The sequence below is a fragment of the Neodiprion lecontei genome, chromosome 3 (genome assembly GCF_021901455.1).
Source record: "Neodiprion lecontei isolate iyNeoLeco1 chromosome 3, iyNeoLeco1.1, whole genome shotgun sequence".
NCBI lineage: Eukaryota > Metazoa > Arthropoda > Insecta > Hymenoptera > Diprionidae > Neodiprion > Neodiprion lecontei.
The window spans coordinates 16,290,674-16,306,435 of record NC_060262.1 but is presented as its reverse complement, the minus strand read 5'-3'; the positions used below and the strand labels follow the sequence as shown (position 1 = coordinate 16,306,435).

General features: G+C 36.4%; 1 protein-coding gene across 1 annotated transcript; it reads left to right on the top strand.

Moving 5' to 3' along the window:
• Positions 1-12,871: 12,871 nt before the first annotated feature.
• On the top strand, positions 12,872-13,739 carry LOC124293449. The gene is made up of 2 exons (XM_046734310.1): positions 12,872-12,893; positions 13,096-13,739. The coding sequence occupies exons 1-2, from the start codon at positions 12,872-12,874 to the stop codon at positions 13,737-13,739; spliced, it is 666 nt and encodes a 221-aa protein (XP_046590266.1).
• The last annotated feature ends 2,023 nt before the right edge of the window (positions 13,740-15,762 follow it).

Genomic DNA, 15,762 nt, shown 5'->3' with positions numbered 1-15,762 from the left:
GAGTACCTTTTAATAGTACTTTGATATAATCAATTATGGGGTAGATCTGAGATGATCGAAAAAAAAGTGGCCGAGTTGACGGAGAATCCTTCATATTGTTGTTTTAATACACTGATTTGTCCGTAAAAAAGTGTTTCGTCCAAATGTCACGGTAGAAATTCTAACAATAGTATATTATGTTACGAGTGTGGAAAGTTTAGTTTGGTTCGTGCCGCTAAATTCACATTCGTATTTTTGTGAACACAGCATGAGCCAAGCCAAGCGCTGTCATTACATGAGACAGATATCGCCCATTCGCACGTGCGACATACGTTATTTTTTCGAACACGTATAAAGAAAAATTTGATTTAAGAAGCAAGGAAGATGCTACTGACGGTGTGCAACATTGGGATTACGTGACTTGTGCTCAACAATGTGGTGCGTAAAATTGAATTATTCAAAAGTGCGAATGCGGTAAAGAAAATGACAGTGTGTAAAATCGAACACTTTAGTTGGTTGCATTGCGCCAACGTCGTTTACCGTACTGTTTGGACATGGGGTATTTTATGCATCCCAAAGAGGATGGGATAGAGCGGAAGGTCTCATAAAACACCAATGTGATTTTTCGTATAAGGCCCACTAGCGCCTCTGTTGAGTCGTAGGACAAACTATTCTTCCCTCACCCTTTATTTCAGCGGGAAATCCGAATGAAATTGATAGGCTACTCACTGTTACGGACCACTTTATAGACTACGTAGATTATGAATATGGGACAAAAGAATAATAGAACATCCACTATTACAAGTAATAAGTGTATTCTTTATTGAAAGTAAAGATTATTGAATAACACAATAACATACGTAGTATATTTAACTATATTTACATTTGGTTAAACTTTAGTAGCGACAAACTTCCGCATTTTTTTAGTTGCTAAGGGTGGCTTATTTTCTGTTTTTCCGCCGGATTCACTAATCTTTCTGCGAATGAACCTGGCCTCCCAGTGACAGCGTATTCTTAAGAATAACTTTAAAAATGCTTCACTAGTATCGATTGTACATAATTCGAGCTTTCTGCACAACTGTAATAATATATGAGAGAGAACCTAAGCGACAGTATTCGAATGTACGATGCTTTGAATCACACTTTTGAACGTGCGTTCCCATGCAATAATATTTTCGAAAACGTTTTTTGTTGCATACACCAATCCATGCGTATCGGCATAACTTTTCATGATAACATATAATTTATGTTCAGCATCTAAACTATCGTTTTCATCAATTAGTAATTTTTTACAATCTATACAATTATGATGGGTTAAAAATTTTTTACATAAATATCCACAAATATAATAAACTACATTCGACTCAGTGAATTCCTGGATTTCTGATTGCGGAGCCGAGTCGACAAGGTCAGTGTTCGTAATACAAAAGTCATTATACGACGCACTGGGAGTAGCATCTTTAGATTGGATATCTGTAATGCAGCTCAATTTTACTAATATATGATCTGTATCTGCTTCGCAATTGCTCAAGTTGGAAATTTAGTAAACGACGAGGATGGCGTTTCCAAATATATTTCTCTTCAAAGTGATCTATACAAATATATAAATTTTTACCACGCTTAGTCACACCCGCAAATTCTAACCATTTTTCGCGCCTGCAACAAAATCGAATATTGAAATTAGAAAATATTTATTTATGTTTATCTTTGGATTTTTCGTACGGTATGTGGCAAATATCAAGGAGGTTAGGTTCTATTTTGCTAGTAATCAAATTCTACTTACACTGCACGGGTTCCTGCTATTCGAAAAAATGTATGTTCCCGGTCGGTTCTAGCATTTCTATTGCACCCTTTCACACCGCAGTACACAACCATATTCAATTAGAACAACTTAACCAAAGAACTTAACTTTACAATGAATATTCGATTTCAGCTTTTCTGATACAACTTGTCTTGTTTGCAAATATTGCCGGTGTTGAGTCACACACGTATGACGTGATGCACACATATGCAATTGGTTTGTCCTACGACTCACCAGACGGTGCGCGCGACGGTGGGTACGCTTAGCTTCCACTCTATCCCATCCTCTTTGATGCATCCTTTACAGGCTTCGAAAATCGACCTTTCCACGCAGATGTTAGAAAATATATTATTTTCGTACAGAGAATCCAGAAGACAAATCTAGAATAATGGTAATGTCTAGAACATAGCACGAATAGTTGATTCATTTATAGTATTTGGTAAAAATAACTTGAAACGTAAAAATAAGTAATAGCGTTTTGCTGCTCGCATATCCAAAAGCTATTGTAATGAAGTATTATTGCTGAATGGACAAAAGCGACTGATCTGAAACAGATTGTCGGTTGTGGAAAACAGTCATTAATCATCATTGATTGATCAAAAATGTTTGCTATAGCTGAAACATTGGGATTTTCTCCTCCGTGCTCAAGATTACACAAGTACACACACTACGAGCGATTTTTGCCGTCTAAATTCGCAGAATTTAGACTCATTTACAATTTAGGATTGCAGTTTGACTATTCTTTTAAGAATATTATTGTGCGTGAAATAATACTCAGTGCCTGTAAAGTGCACAAAATTATTCTGTCCCTAGAACATTCCACTTGTCTACGATGGTGGCTATGTTTATTGTGTCAATGTACGCATCCATGTGTCAGCTGTTTCGAGGCTATGTAATTAATGTTTTATCCCAAATTTACGATCTTTTGTGGCTGTCCACAACTACTTTAATCACAACAACTGTATTCAACGTACCATTTGCACTTAATAAATGCGCCAAATATTTTTTAATTATTAAGAATTCAGGGTGCAATAATCACTCGTATGTGCATACATGTGTGTGTGAATACTTCTATTATTGGAATCCCGTCATTTGAACTGTATGTGTTGTAATGCTTGTCAGTATGCCAGTACAACCACTTATCTACAAATAAGAAATACTACCTAGTCTCATATCAGGCCTGTGTTAGTTTGTATTTGTATTGTTGTTTGTCATTTTTATTGGAAACTATAATAGTCTACTATGCTGAATCACGGAGAATGCTTAGAACCATCGACATCCTGCTAAAGCTCGCCAATAGAGCACGTCGCTTACTCTACTACCGCTAGTGTCAATTTTTGCCAGTAGGTGGTGAGGTGCAGGCTGTAACCACATCATAGTTCCTCATACCGCGTTGTAAAAATAAAAGGTGAAAAGGGATTTGAACTATGTAAACTCTCTGATCTAATTAGGGTCATGTCTCACATCTTTCTGCTTGCAGCCCTAATGAGAATAGGGGTAAACGCGTGTGGCCTCCATGTTCGTCCTTATATGTATACACATGTGGCCGTGCACGTAGATTATGATTTAAGATTATGGTTTATTATTCAGGTGAATATTCACTCATATTTTCATTCTGATTAGCGATACTAGTAGATCATTTCTTTGGAAACGTCTTAATAGTATTACACGCTTTTCAGTGATTGAAGAATACGCCGTGGTATGATCCATACTCATTCTTACACATTGTGAATACTAATATTATAATGAAACGATAGCCGTGCGTTTGTGATTGGAATGAACCGAGAAACTATTGGACTGATTTTGATCGGATTTTTACTAGTGCCCCCTGATTGATAGGAGCTGTTGAATATGGCAGTGGTAGCAAGGATAGTAGGTTACAATTTGATGTTGCCGCCCGGTCATATGCATATCATAAAATATCCGTCGACTTCAACAAAGCAACGCGTGCAGCGCTGAAGTCCAAGCAAATAAAGACAGCTGAGGCACAGAGCGCGCAGGTGCCGAAGTCTAAGTGTCTTATAATTTACCAGAGCATACTTATGTACGATCAGAAAGTTTTAGTGATTATTGGACAAATTTTATATAGGGTTTGTGTAGGATTCTTTTGCGGTTGTAATTTTTTTCTTTTTTTTCACCAATCAATTTGTAGTATGTGCTTTGTGATATTCAGGAATAATTTTAGCTCACCAAAAATATATTCAAAACGACTCGAAACAGTAGTCAATACAAGAATTTATTATATCTAGCATTCAACTGAATTTGCAGTCTCGGTCTTCAGAATTGTTATGAATGTTGAATGCCTCTAGTGATCCATCGGAAAGCTGGTGAACCGACATCAGTTTACCTATCCAAAATATTTCATGAATAGAAGATTAAACTTTCTTGTATCTAGCGTAATTATACTTTTGACCCCGATTTAGCCATAACTCGTGAATTCCAGCTCGGTCCAATCTCCACATGGTCCTAAAATTGATCTATTTTTATTCGGATTTTCGTTCAAAATTTTAGATAAATTAACTATGATGTTTTTGGTATATTTTTTTTGCATTGGAGTACTTTTTATTTATTGCAACAAACTAAATAGATATTTCTGGTATCTAAAAAAATCGAAAACATTTTTTTTTACAAGAGTGCTCAAAATCACAGATATATAGATATCACATACTCAAGTATATCACAAATACAGTATTCGGGTTGCTACGCAATGGTGGTGATGACGTCAAATAAGAAGAAGTCTCACGGGTAGGCTGCATTTAATTCACAGGTCAGGGTTTACAAGCATGTACGAAGAACAAAATTTTGAGTCTCTCATCTTATTCAATCTCGACAGTTTCGGAATCTGACCATTCTTGTAAATCTTTTCTGCAACAAGATGCTCAGTAACTGACAGTCCTTTTTCAGAGAAGGGACTGTCGAAGTAGTAACCATGAAGCGATACGTATGGAGGGCCAGCTACGCTACCGTGCTTGTTTCCAAACCGCGGCCAGGGTAAATAACTCAAGACCTCAACGATAGACCGCGCTGTTGTCGGCTTGGCTATAGGATTCGTGAATTATGCATGCGGCAGTAGGCGCGATGGATTAATTTTAATTACTTTGAACGATAGAATCGAGTAAATTATATTATTTGCGTTTGTAAAAGGACATCATTAAAATTATTTTTAGATGATTAATTTCCAGATTCAATGAACTGTGGCTACAAATCAGTTTTCAAAGATACAGCTACATTTTCTAGGCTTACATACTGAAACAAAAGCAAGAAATAGTTGAAAACTTGTTGTTGTCATCGCTAATTTGTTCATTAATTCCTATCCTATTCTGAGTTTCATGGCATTCGCAGCGCTCAAAATTTGTTCAGTGATAATTAGAGGCAAAAGTTATATTAGTTTGCGAAACATCCTGCCCTTCCGGCAATTCGAAGCTTACTAAGCATTTCAAAGTCGACGGAAAAGAAATTCCCCGTAAATCAGGTACATACAGCTATGTCAGCTACTGTTTGCAAATCTGTCTTTTCTTTGTAGGGTACCCGACCGGTTACGAAATATCGGACGGCGATTATAGTATTACCGCTTTTCCCCACTCTGCCGTAACACAGTAATTATATGATTTTCTCTGCAACTACGGATGTAAATAAAATTGTCTTTGATATTCAGAAACTCAATTTAACAGTGCCCTGCACATAAATTGTCGTAATAGATTGTGAAATATGCATTTCCCGGGATCCTACTGTTTTTTGTAACAATTTTGAAATCCTGTAATCGTTGCAATCGCTGAGAAGTTGTCTTATTTTTTTTCCGTATTGTTCCTTATTTCCTTAATTTTCCTGATTTCCACGTACAGTATATGGCCCGTGTAAAATATTTTGATACTGACTCGATAATTTATCAGATGAAAGAAAATAGAAAATGGGAAAATCCTTTTAATGATTACAAGATTCAACTTATTCCATATTCGTTTTTCGCAGTAAGATGGAAGTGTTTACAAAGTACAATTAGCTACACTCATTTTCTTACTATCAGTCTTTGCGGCAAGCCATTCTATGTAAATTCAATGGGAGGAAAGCAATAATCAATAACACTAGAAAATCCCTCATTGAGCCATTGAATATTTCTCTAGCTTCAATAAAAAGAAATTCGATGAAAGTAATACACTTACCTGTTAAAATCGGTGGCACTTAAAATCTTCAAGAAAAATTGTGTCTCGGTTCAATTATCAAAGAACACGTGCTCTGGCTCTTAATTTTATGGTAAAGATTACTACGGCAACACATTACCATGACATTACTTATGGTTTATTGAAGGATACGGCATCCCTCCAAATAGATCACAAGTACGATAAAACACTTTCATCGAATCGTTGAACGATACGACATGTGTATTCGCCATTGAATTGCATAGCTTTTGATTCGAAAGTATCGCCTACCGCTCGTCGTGCACTCCAGAGGCGGCTTGCTAAACTATATTCCCTAGCTGCGCGCTTGGCCAACAAATGACCATTTATACTAAGGAAGCTGGTTCTCCAAATGTATTGCTCCGTCGTAGTAACTACTCTCTGCGAGCGGATTTCAATGATGGAAATTGTTCTGTATTTTCAGCCATGATGTTCAACTCTTACTCTCTGACATGCACACAATTTCATGTAACAATAAGGATCACTATGTACCCAATTTGTTTTATAATTAGATATTACTACACATAACTATACAAAATTTTAAATAATTGTAAAGGGTTATTCATTGCATTGAAGTTTTAGAAGAAGGGTAAAAATTCTCGGCCTCGTAGATAATATATTGGAGAATCATGGTGAGCGGTCATTGAAATGTATAACGTATATTTTCGTTAACGTTTCGGCCCGGATATGGGCCCTCCTCAGAACGATTAATTTTTTTATTTGACTGTCAAGAACATACATTTTCCAGTAAGACATAAATTACTATGGATGTAATACTATTGAAAGTTATTATCTATTGTAGATTAGTGAGAACATATCGTATATCTGTTATGATTAAGAAGTAATAGAACTTAAAGAGTAATTTACCTTTTATAAGAAAGAGGATTAAGACGCTGGTCAGAATCATAAAATACTAATTGGAGAGCGATGGTTCTTCAAATAGGATGACAATGGACATTGGCGTCTTCTCCAATTGTTAAAAGTGTAGGTGTATAAGATTTGAAAGTTAGCAATTAAAATAACTATATATATTCACAGTGTATAAGTCAAAATATTAAAAGGGTTAAAGGAAGGGTTTATGATAGTTAAAATAGTTAAAACGATGTCGAAACAATGGTAATGGTAACGTTATATCCCTATTCTCCATGTCTGAACAATTTTGTTAAACAGTTCGAGTCAACTGGTAAACGACAACTGCTGGGAAAATCAAATATGACCCAGAGTGAAGGCGAACAAGTATAAACAATTGTGAAAACAAGTAACCTGGAGACATCAAAATTATGTACATAGGTAAGGTTAAACAAAGTGTGATATGTGGGCGGTAATCAGCGGTTTGTAAATATTGCTGAGATGTTCGACATCTTGTCTAAGATTAACGGAATTTGGATGTCCTACAATATTGCACATTTCTAATAGTAACCGTTTATAGTAATTGGGTTCTTCACAAAGGATGTTTGCATTGTCATAGTTAAAAGAATGTTCTTTGTTGATCACATGTTTAGTTAGTGCAGTATGTCGATCCTCATTATCTTGTACATTACGTTGATGTTCTTTGAGTTGAGTATCTAGATGGCGGTCAGTTTGTCCAATATAAACTTGATTGCAATCGTTGTAGGGTATTTTATAAACAACGTTGGATCGTTTGCCCATAGGGATCCCATCTTTCTCCGAATCAAAGACAAATTGCAAATCTTTTGAGTTTTTTCCTACAAACTTGACATTGTGTTTGGTAAATAACCTATTCAACGACTCAAAGAGACCCGATACATATGGAATGGGGATAAATGTAGTGGCCAGTCTGTTGTTGTCATTTGTGGAAGCAGAGTCAATATTATTGTCAAGTAAGTTATTGATATGGAAGCGTCTCTTTTTTATATGTTTGTACAAAAGGCCGTGTGGATAATTATTCCATCTTAAAATATTATATATAAGTGACAGGTTTTTTTCATGGAATTCGGTACTTGATAATTTGATGGCTCAGTCAACGAGATTAAAGATGGTACCTATCTCGTAGGACATCGGGTGGTGGGAATTAAAATTGAAGTATCTTTGAGACTAAGTTTTTTTGTGGAACTAATCTGTTTTGATTTTAGAGTTGCTGTGTATCAGCAATAAATCCAGGAAATTGATAGCGTTATTATCTTCTATTTCAATGGTGAATGGTAATCGGGGATGATATTGGTTGAAAATATTCCGTATGTAGTCTATTTTTTCTTTAGGGACAGCAGTTGAAATATCGTCAACATATCTGAAATAGAAGGGTATATCAAAATCAAGTTTGCTGATGGATGACAATTCAAGGTCTTCCATCACAAGGTCTGACAAGATTGGAGAGAGTGGGGATCCCATGGGCAACCCGAATTGTTGTGCGTGTGTGTCCTTGTTAAATTTGAAGATTGCCGAATCAAAACAGATGTTTAAGGCTTTAACAAGTTCACTAAGTGGGATTGGAATCTTTTTATCTAGAGAGGCCCAACGGTTTTTTGCAGCGAGCATAACGAGGTCTATAGGTACATTGGTGAATAACGATATTACATCTAGTGATATTAAAATGTAGTTGTCTGGAATAATCAATTTACTTATTTTTTCTACCAATGTAAAGCTGTCCTTGACTCTGGAGGCAGGGGAGGTGATATTTGTAGTGAACCATGAATTAATTAGTTTAGATAAGGCGTAAGTATTCTTTCAACTATGACAATCCAAACATCTTTTGTGAAGAACCCAATTACTATAAACGGTTACTGTTGGAAATGTGCAATATTGTAGGACATCCAAATTCCGTTAATCTTAGACAAGATGTCGAACATCTCAGCAATATTTACAAACCGCTGATTACCGCCCACATATCACACTTTGTTTAACCTTACCTATGTACATAATTTTGATGTCTCCAGGTTACTTGTTTTCACAATTGTTTATACTTGTTCGCCTTCACTCTGGGTCATATTTGATTTTCCCAGCAGTTGTCGTTTACCAGTTGACTCGAACTGTTTAACAAAATTGTTCAGACATGGAGAATAGGGATATAACGTTACCATTACCATTGTTTCGACATCGTTTTAACTATTTTAACTATCATAAACCCTTCCTTTAACCCTTTTAATATTTTGACTTATACACTGTGAATATATATAGTTATTTTAATTGCTAACTTTCAAATCTTATACACCTACACTTTTAACAATTGGAGAAGACGCCAATGTCCATTGTCATCCTATTTGAAGAACCATCGCTCTCCAATTAGTATTTTATGATTCTGACCAGCGTCTTAATCCTCTTTCTTATAAAAGGTAAATTACTCTTTAAGTTCTATTACTTCGTAATCATAACAGATATACGATATGTTCTCACTAATCTACAATAGATAATAACTTTCAATAGTATTACATCCATAGTAATTTATGTCTTACTGGAAAATGTATGTTCTTGACAGTCAAATAAAAAAATTAATCGTTCTGAGGAGGGCCCATATCCGGGCCGAAACGTTAACGAAAATATACGTTATACATTTCAATGACCGCTCACCAAGATTCACCAATATATTGAAGTTTTAAGCTAATGTGTATGAACTTGGCCCAGTACTTTACCAAATGGACACTTTTGAACTTTGTGCTGAGTTGTGGTAGACTAGTGTTAGTTTGTACCGTGAATCTGGACTTCCCGACTTGAACGGTTTTTCGGGAAATTAGGAAAAATGAAAATTCAATCAATCCAGTACTTTTGATATATCAACTGCAAGGTATCGGCCAGCATGGGTGCGGGATCCAGTAGGGAAGTTTGGTCAGAGAAATCAAGATACACAGGTGTAATATCACTAAGCTTTATTCTGTATGTATCTCTGACTACGGCCTAGTATGCTCTGACGCTCTCCGGCTCTCATCGCTGAGAACCCCCTTCCTAGCGGTGCGTACGCGCTCGCATTGCTTAGCAGTATTGACGCTCCAATGCCTAAGTTCCGTGCGCGTATACATCACATCAACATTTTGATAATTGTGCTACGTTTGTGCGAACTTGTTTCGCATTTAAATTTGAGAAAACAAATTATGTAATCGAAAAAAAACTCGAAGATCAGCAAGTTGTGCTGAGTTGTGGTAAGTGAGTTTGCTACCATTTTCCTTGATAAACTTCTTTTTAACTTGCCATTGCACTCATGGAAATGATCCTCCCTCTCAGCTGACATTCAAATTTTCAAACTTTCGAGAATCCGCGAATTGTGCTGAGTTGTGCACGGCGAGTACGCAAAATTTTTCTCCAAGAAACCTTGATCTAACCTACCCTTGCGCTAGTAGAAATGATTTTTCTTCCAAGCCGACACTTATAATTTTAAACTTGTCGAAATGATGAAAATCCGCGTGCTGAGTCACGCTAGGTCAATTTCAACAAGTGTGAGAGCAGATCGAAGTGAGGTTCGTTAGAGGAAGAAGTTTTTGTACTTATTCAGCATAACTCAGCACAACTCACGGACTTTCAAAGTTTCGAAAATTTTGAAAATTTGAGTATTAGTCAAGGGGGAAAATCATTGCCACGAGTGCAAGAGTAGATCGGAGCGAAGTTTGTTGGAGGAAAAGTTTTGTGTATTCGCTTAGCACAACTCAGTACAACAGGCGGATTTTGTAATTGTTTTTTCTCTTTTCAATTTTGAGTACAGCAGAAATTGACACAAACATAGCAAAATTTTCAAAATGTTGATATCTCAAAAGTGCTGGGCTAGTCGAATTTTAGTTTTTCCGAATTTCCCGGAAACCCGTTAAAGTTAGGAAATTGAGATTCACAGCACTAACCAAACTAGCACACGTCTAGCACAACTTAGTACAACTTTCATAATTGTCCCTTTTGCTGGGCTAAGTTCACAGACATGACTGAGGAGACGGCTATTTTTTCGGTCGTTTCGATACATAGGCAATGCAGATCAGCTCGCAGTACCCCTGCCAGCCGACTACGAAACAGATTCAATTTTTTTCAACATAACAAAATTCTTTTGAATGTTGTATTATTGGGTTCTGTTATGATTACAAAGATTGAGCCTGTGTCACGGTCGCTGGCGGGGGCGCTACTAGTCGGAGAGCTAGTAACGCACGTTTCATGAAGTGTTTGATGCACCTTGAAATTTTGTCTAACAGTATCTACTAGATAAATGAGCAGGCAAACATGTGTTGGCTTGAGCTACCTGGGGACACCAGGTACTGCGCATAAGAGAAAGGTATAAAAAAATATTTCCCAAAAAAAAGTTTTTGATTCAGATGCCAACAGATACTAACCGAACTTTAAGATAATTTGAAAACAGAAATGAATAAGGCAGACACTTTTGAGGGGGGATTGAACGAAAACACCCCAAAGTTGTTTTTTTAAAAATACAACATGAAGTGTTTTATTTACGCTGATATTTTAACAGCGTAAAATTACATATAAAAAAAAAAAAAATAATTACAAAAAATCAGACACTTTTTCCGGGGTTTACTTATCGGCAAACATGAAAATAAATGTTACTTGTAATAGAGAGAAATAGGCTGCGCGTAGTGGTAAGCGTAAGTGAGACCACCTATCACCGAAGTACCTACGGTCTTTCTCTGCGCTCTCATTGGCTGCTGGTCACGTGTTCTTCTACAGCTGTACCGGCTATACATTTTCAATTGTCTCACTTACGTTTACGACTACGCGCAGCCTATCTCCCTCTATCATAAGTAACATTTATTTTCATGTTTGCCGATAAGTAAACTCCGGAAAAAGTGTCTGACTTTTTATAATTATTTTTTTTATATGTAATTAAGACGCTGTTAAAATTTCAGCGTAAATAAAACACTTCATTTTGTATTTTTTAAAAAACAACTTTGGGGTGTTTTCGTTCAATTTTAACCCCCTCAAAAGTTTCTGTCTTATTCATTTCTGAGTTCTTAATTATCTTAAATTTCGAATAGTATTTGTTGGCCTCTGAATCAAACACTTTTTTTGGGCAACATTTTTTTATACCTTTCTCTTATGCGCAGTACCTGGTGTCCCCAGATAGCTCAAGCCAACACATGTTTACCAGCTCATCTATCTAGTAGATACTGTTATACTAAACTTCAAGGTGCATCAAACACTTCATAAAACGTGCGTTACTAGCTCTTGGACTATACGGGCTGATTTGTATTGCAAAGGTAATCGACTCAGCCGAAAGATCAGCCATTTCAGAATCACTACCCCGGCTTGCACATATAATCATATAAAGTACCTACCCGGCAATAATCCTATAGGAATTGGGTTTCAGTGAAATCGACTGGATTTTTTATATGTTGTAGATCTTGGCATTCTGAAAAAAGTCTTTACAGGCACGACTTTTCTCTTAGTCGGGGAGCCGACCGCGCCATATCTTCCCTCATCGAACATACGGCCAAAATGCATATGAATCGATGGGGAATATAGTGGTCAATAGGGTGCCAAACTTTATAAACAATAAATACTAAATTTTCTTGGGAACTTGGACAGAATTGATCAGATTCAACTTATCAAAATTTGCAACGTTTCGTTGGTTTCATTTATTTTCCAACTTCATCAGGCAAGCTGTAACAGATGTACATAAACTTTAAAAAATTAAGTTGCATAAAACAATAGACATGATACATGTAAGTTATAAATTCAGAAATAATAAACTAAACAAAATTACAAAATATTTACTTTTGAGGTTAAATCATCGTTAAAATCCTCTGGTCCATAACATCAAGTCAAAAATATGTTTAAATAAGACTAGACAGATATATACATTTTTTTAATAAAATTATAAATTCATTGTGCCAATAAATCAATTTAAATAAAATAAAATGGACAAATATAATGATGGACAAATACACATGTCGAACGTAGTGACTCTTAAATCACAGACTGTACTACTCTCACACAGTGTGATAGTACGTGTGGAGGTCGCATTATCTGTATTGTCAACATGACTCTGTTGTCCATGACTAGTACTGTTCATATTGTGCGCGAAAGTTCAACCTCTAAGTAAAATAAAAATAATTACTATGACTTCACTAAATCCTTAACATCATTTATCAGGTCACTGTAAATTGTACTGAGGTTTTGCGTGTCGGATCTAAAATTGACACAATTCATCGCCTTAATAAAAATCATTTCACTTAGGTTTCTCTTCATGTAATTTTTCTCCAGATCTAAAATCTCAACATCCTCGCATGGTTAGAAGATTACTGTCATCTAACAATTATCCAAACAAGGTCATCAGCAAGTGTGAGAAAATTGTGTCCGAGAGGATTAGAAACAACATCAGGAGCAACAATGTTAACAGGAATTGGTCGTTCAGCAGATTTCCCTACATAAAAGGCTTGTCACCAAGACTGGGATCTTTATTTAGGCACACCAACTGCAAGTTGGTATTCTATAATGTATTCAAGGTTAAGGATCTATTTTCCCGGCTAAAAGACAAAGTGGAGAAAGAAGATAGATCTGGCCTGGTATACAGGATTCCGTGCTCGTGTGGGAAATGGTACGTTGGACAGACCAGGCAAAAATTAAAAGCCAGAGTGAGACAACACAAACTTGACTGCAGACCTGAGAAGTCCATAAAAAACAACAAAACAGCATTAGCGGAACATCACTTTGTTGAGGATGGTCATAACTTTCAGTTCGAGGATGTTGAGATTTTAGATCTGGAGAAAAATTACATGAAGAGAAACCTAAGTGAAATGATTTTTATTAAGGCGATGAATTGTGTCAATTTTAGATCCGACACGCAAAACCTCAGTACAATTTACAGTGACCTGATAAATGATGTTAAGGATTTAGTGAAGTCATAGTAATTATTTTTATTTTACTTAGAGGTTGAACTTTCGCGCACAATATGAACAGTACTAGTCATGGACAACAGAGTCATGTTGACAATACAGATAATGCGACCTCCACACGTACTATCACACTGTGTGAGAGTAGTACAGTCTGTGATTTAAGAGTCACTACGTTCGACATGTGTATTTGTCCATCATTATATTTGTCCATTTTATTTTATTTAAATTGATTTATTGGCACAATGAATTTATAATTTTATTAAAAAAATGTATATATCTGTCTAGTCTTATTTAAACATATTTTTGACTTGATGTTATGGACCAGAGGATTTTAACGATGATTTAACCTCAAAAGTAAATATTTTGTAATTTTGTTTAGTTTATTATTTCTGAATTTATAACTTACATGTATCATGTCTATTGTTTTATGCAACTTAATTTTTTAAAGTTTATGTACATCTGTTACAGCTTGCCTGATGAAGTTGGAAAATAAATGAAACCAACGAAACGTTGCAAATTTTGATAAGTTGAATCTGATCAATTCTGTCCAAGTTCCCAAGAAAATTTAGTATTTATTACATTTAACATGGATGAGAACCAAGATTTGGGTTTATAGACAATGCATCCTGTCTGGAGTGTCAAAAAAAATGTCACTTCCGGTCAGTTTTTTCGAGGTTATCTTCCCTCATCGAACATATGATTGAAACTAGTACCAATCGATAGGGGAGGTCGAATACTTGAAAAAAAAACCGGGGTGCCACCCCCAACCTTGTTCAGGGGGGCGGCTGCCACCCCTAAGTGTAGGTTTTTTCGTCCTTAACTTCCCTCATCGTACATACGATTTTTTTTTTTTTTCATTCAAGATTGAACCTCCCCGAACCTGAAAAAACTGGGGTGCCATTCCCCACCTTGTCCTGAAGGGCGGCAGCCACCCCTAAGTGTAGGTTTTTTTGGTCCTTAACTTCCCTCATCGAACATACGATTTTTTTTTTAAATCGAAGGTTGAACCTCCCTGAACCTGAAAAAACTGGGGTGCCACCCTCCACCCTGTTCGGAAGGGCGGCAGCCACCCTCAAAAGTCGAACGACTTCACTTACGACTACACTTAGGGGTGATTGCCGCCCCCCCCCCCCCCCCCCCCCGGACAGGGTGGGAGTTGGCACCCCGGTTTTTCCTTCAAGTACTCGACCTCCCGCATCGATTGGTACTAGTTTCAATCGTATGTTCGATGAGGGAAGATAACCTCGAAAAAACTGACCGGAAGTGACATGTTTTTTGACACTCCGGACAGGATCCATTCTCTATAAAGTTTGGCACCTTATTGACCACTATATTCCCCATCGATTCATATGAATTTTGGCCGTATGTTCGATGAGGGAAGATATGGTACGATCGGCTCCTGGACTATCTGTGAATAGTTTTGGTGATAGAGACCACCGAACCTTAAGATGTCCATCATATATCCAGTATTTCTTTGTGCAAGAAAAAATAAGCAAAAAAGAAATATTTCTAATAAATCATACTTATGCATGTAACCGGACATGGCCATTTTCAATCTATGGACTCAGCCCTTTCTCCAACCTCAATGATTTTACCTGTAGATGACGTTACCTGGTGAGACCTGGTGCAAATAGGTGCTTTTGGTTTTCCGATGGAAAAATGGAGATTAGAAAGTGTCTTATATACAGGTATATAAGCAAGTCTACCAATTATAGACGTTGAATCCGTCCTTGTTTATGCCTGCGAAAGGCTGTCAAAATTGAGCGTAACGTCTAAAAAGCTGTTTTTCTGTCTTCACTTCAAAATCAAAAAAAAAAATTTTCCACATATTTTGTGAAAAGCTGAGAAATTTTACGTATTACATGTAATTTTCGAGATGGGATCTTCATAAACACCCGAGAAATGTTTTTTTTTCAAAATGCCAAGATCTACAACATATCGAAAACCGAGATGATTTTACTGACATCCAATTCCATAAGATTATTGCAAGGTTTTTCGCATCATTTTTAACAATGATACGAAAAAATTTTGTTTA

Excerpts from the sequence above, each read along its gene's own strand:
- LOC124293449 (XM_046734310.1), top strand. The coding sequence starts at position 12,872 with ATGACTCTGTTGTCCATGACTA. Across the intron at positions 12,894-13,095 it reads GACTCTGTTGTCCATGACTA|ATCTAAAATCTCAACATCCT; the intron begins GTACTGTTCATA and ends ATTTTTCTCCAG.